We start from the raw sequence: 3,332 nt of genomic DNA on the forward strand, positions 1-3,332 counted from the left end.
TTAGAAAAAAAAAACTGGTGTCAGCTTACTATGATCATAAAGGGAGGGGGGGAGAGAGAGAGGGGGAGGGGGAGGGGGAGGGGGGGGAATAATGAGTTCTCTCTTACTTTAAAAAAGTAAAATGACGCAGAGCTTTTGTTCAGAAAAACAAACCAACAAATATTCACTGACCAGTTCTACCTGGAACTGCATCAGGTCTGAGTGGGTTGAAAAAAAAAAACAAATTTCACCACAAGTTTCTCACTAATTCCCAGCACACACTGATCTACAGTAGCCCATAGGGGGCAGTAATGCACATGAAGTTTGTTTGCAAGCAAAAAAAAAAAAAAACTTAGAAAAAAAAAACTGGTGTCAGCTTAACTATGATCATGACGCCGACACCCCAGAGCTAACGTTAGCTAAAACAGTCCTGGTACAGACACCGGAGCTAACGTTAGCTACAAAAGTCCTGGTACAGACACCAAAGCTAACGTTAGCTACAACCGTCCTGGTACAGACACCAGAGCCCCCGTTACCTACAACAGTCCTGGTACAGACACCGGAGCTAACGTTAGCTACAAAAGTCCTGGTACAGACACCAGAGTTAACGTTAGCTACGACAGTCCTGGTACAGACACCAGAGTTAACGTTAGCTACGACAGTCCTGGTACAGACACCGGAGCTAACGTTAGCTACAAAAGTCCTGGTACAGACACCAGAGTTAACGTTAGCTACGACAGTCCTGGTACAGACACCGGAGCTAACGTTAGCTACAACCGTCCTGGTACAGACACCAGAGCCCCCGTTACCTACAACAGTCCTGGTACAGACACCGGAGCTAACGTTAGCTACAAAAGTCCTGGTACAGACACCAGAGTTAACGTTAGCTACTACAGTCCTGGTACAGACACCGGAGCTAACGTTAGCTACAACCGTCCTGGTACAGACACCAGAGTTAACGTTAGCTACGACAGTCCTGGTACAGACACCGGAGCTAACGTTAGCTACAACCGTCCTGGTACAGACACCAGAGTTAACGTTAGCTACTACAGTCCTGGTACAGACACTAGAGCTAACGTTATCTTTCTGCTCAGTTATCGTTCCTGCCATCAACCCCAGGCTGCAGTAACCAGCCTGGACTCTAGGGCAGTTAGAGTCTTTGACAGAAGAATGAAATTGTCAGTTCAAATATACACTTTATGAATCATATTCTGGAGGAAAAGGTCGATCGAACGCAGCTACGACTGCTTTATTTGATTTGTCCACTGGGGGGAGTTCTGACTGACTCTGCACTTTTCAAAGACTTTGTATCAAGAATCTGAGTGGAACCAAAAAATAAAAAGTTCTGAATCTCTGAACAGACATTTGTTTTTCTCCCCCTGAAACAGAAAAACTGAATATCTTTATAGATATATGTATACATAGATATATGTATACATATATATACATATATGTCCATATATATACATATATGTCCATATATATACATATATATACATGTATATGTACATATATGCATATACATATATGTATATGTACATATATATGTATACATATATGTGTATATATATGTATATGTACATATGTACATATATGTATATGTACATATATATACATGTATATGTATATACATATACATATATATACATGTATATGTATATATGTATACATATATGTGTATATATATGTATACATATATATATATATGTATACATATATACATATACATATACATATATATACATGTATATGTACATATATATACATGTATATGTATATATGTATACATATATATATATATGTATACATATATATGTATATATTTATACCCTGATCCCGTCAAACCGTTTCTCAAACCTTTCGTGAATCATCGACTGTTTCACGTCTTTATTTCCAGATTCGTCGTCGTGTCATGTTTTCTTTATTCTCACCCCTTCTCCTCCCTCCTTCTCCCCCTCTCAGAATCCCCTCCACTTTCAGATGGCCATGAGGACCGTGGAGGCCCCGCCCTCGCGCCTCCTCTACTCCCTCCTGATGATGAACGGCTGGTGGGACATCAGCGTCCTCCTCTGTCACGACTGGGACATCAGCCACTTCCTGCTCCTCGTCAGAAACAACTCCAGATTTCACCTGGGCGCTTTGGTCAACCTCACGACTGCAGCTTTATCTGCGTCTCTGTCGCCACAGGGTGGCGCCGAGGAGTTGTCTTTACTGCCCAGTTTTCCGCCCGCGGCCTTTTCTCCTGCGTCTCCTTCGTCCACTCCTTCCTCCAGATCGGATCAACACCTGGCTCTGATGAGGGAGTTGGAGGCGCTGAGAGAACATTCCACCACCAGGGGGCTGCTGATGTTTGGGTGCGATATCCGGGAAGTACGCCGCCTCTGGACGATCGCCAGTCGGATGTCGCTCCCAGAATTCCACTGGATCTTAGGGGACAGCCAGAACGTGGCTGAACTGAGAACGGAGGGTTTGCCCCTGGGGCTTCTGGCCCACGGGGTCATGAGTTCACCGTCTGTGGATAACTACGTCCATGACTCACTGGAGCTGGTGGCCCGGGCGGTGGGGAGCGCCGCCCTGGAGGATCCTGCCTTAGCGCTCATTCCGGGGACGAATAATTGTATGGATGTACAGGAAAACAACGGAACCTCTGGAGAATATCTGTCCAGGTAAGGGACCACGACCCTCAGTTTGTTTTTGACAGGATTGTTTTCCTCTTCTTTGGTTTGTTTCCCGTTGGTCTCCATGTTCATCCGACACAGTGAACTATTCTAGAAATAAAAATGTCTCCAGGACATTTCACAAATTTAATCATTGTTTACATTAGATACAAATTAAATACAGAGAAAAAAAAACTTGGTAGAAATAGGACAAAGAGTCAAAGAGGAAAAAAAAACCAAGACTAAAAGGGGGTGTCAATGTGAGATTCAACCAGCAGGTGTCACTAAAGATTGATCTGATATCAGTCAGATTTTAGGATCGATTCATCAACAAACCAAACCAAACCACCGTGATTCTTCTCTTCTCTCACGTTCTTCACTTGTCTTTGATGAAAACTCTCAGTTTCAAACCAGCGTTGACTCCGTTGACCCTCAGACTCAGATTTCCTCCTCATCTACATCAACATTTGCATGTGTCATGTATCTGAGAGCACTTTATAAAGTCAACGGGTCAGAAATGAGTCTGAGCTCAGAGCAGAAAGTCCAGAAAAAAAACTGAAGATGGAACTTCATCATCAGGACGGAAAAAAGGCACGGATGTACAGATGGATGGATGGATGGATGGACGGATGGATGTACAGATGGATGTACAGATGGATGGATGTACAGATGGATGGATGGATGGATGGATGGATG

At 43.4% G+C, this 3,332-nt stretch overlaps 1 protein-coding gene across 1 annotated transcript in view; it reads left to right on the forward strand.

Moving 5' to 3' along the window:
* The window catches only part of grin3a (glutamate receptor, ionotropic, N-methyl-D-aspartate 3A), a 30,305-nt gene that overhangs the window by 9,102 nt on the left and 17,871 nt on the right, over positions 1 to 3,332 (forward strand). The window contains exon 3 of the mRNA XM_017038454.2: positions 1,942 to 2,645. Coding sequence (XP_016893943.1) covers positions 1,942 to 2,645 — 704 coding nt within the window. The remainder of the gene's footprint in view (positions 1 to 1,941; positions 2,646 to 3,332) is intronic.

The sequence above is a fragment of the Cynoglossus semilaevis genome, chromosome 14, assembly GCF_000523025.1.
Source record: "Cynoglossus semilaevis isolate Cse_v1.0 chromosome 14, Cse_v1.0, whole genome shotgun sequence".
NCBI classification, from domain to species: domain Eukaryota; kingdom Metazoa; phylum Chordata; class Actinopteri; order Pleuronectiformes; family Cynoglossidae; genus Cynoglossus; species Cynoglossus semilaevis.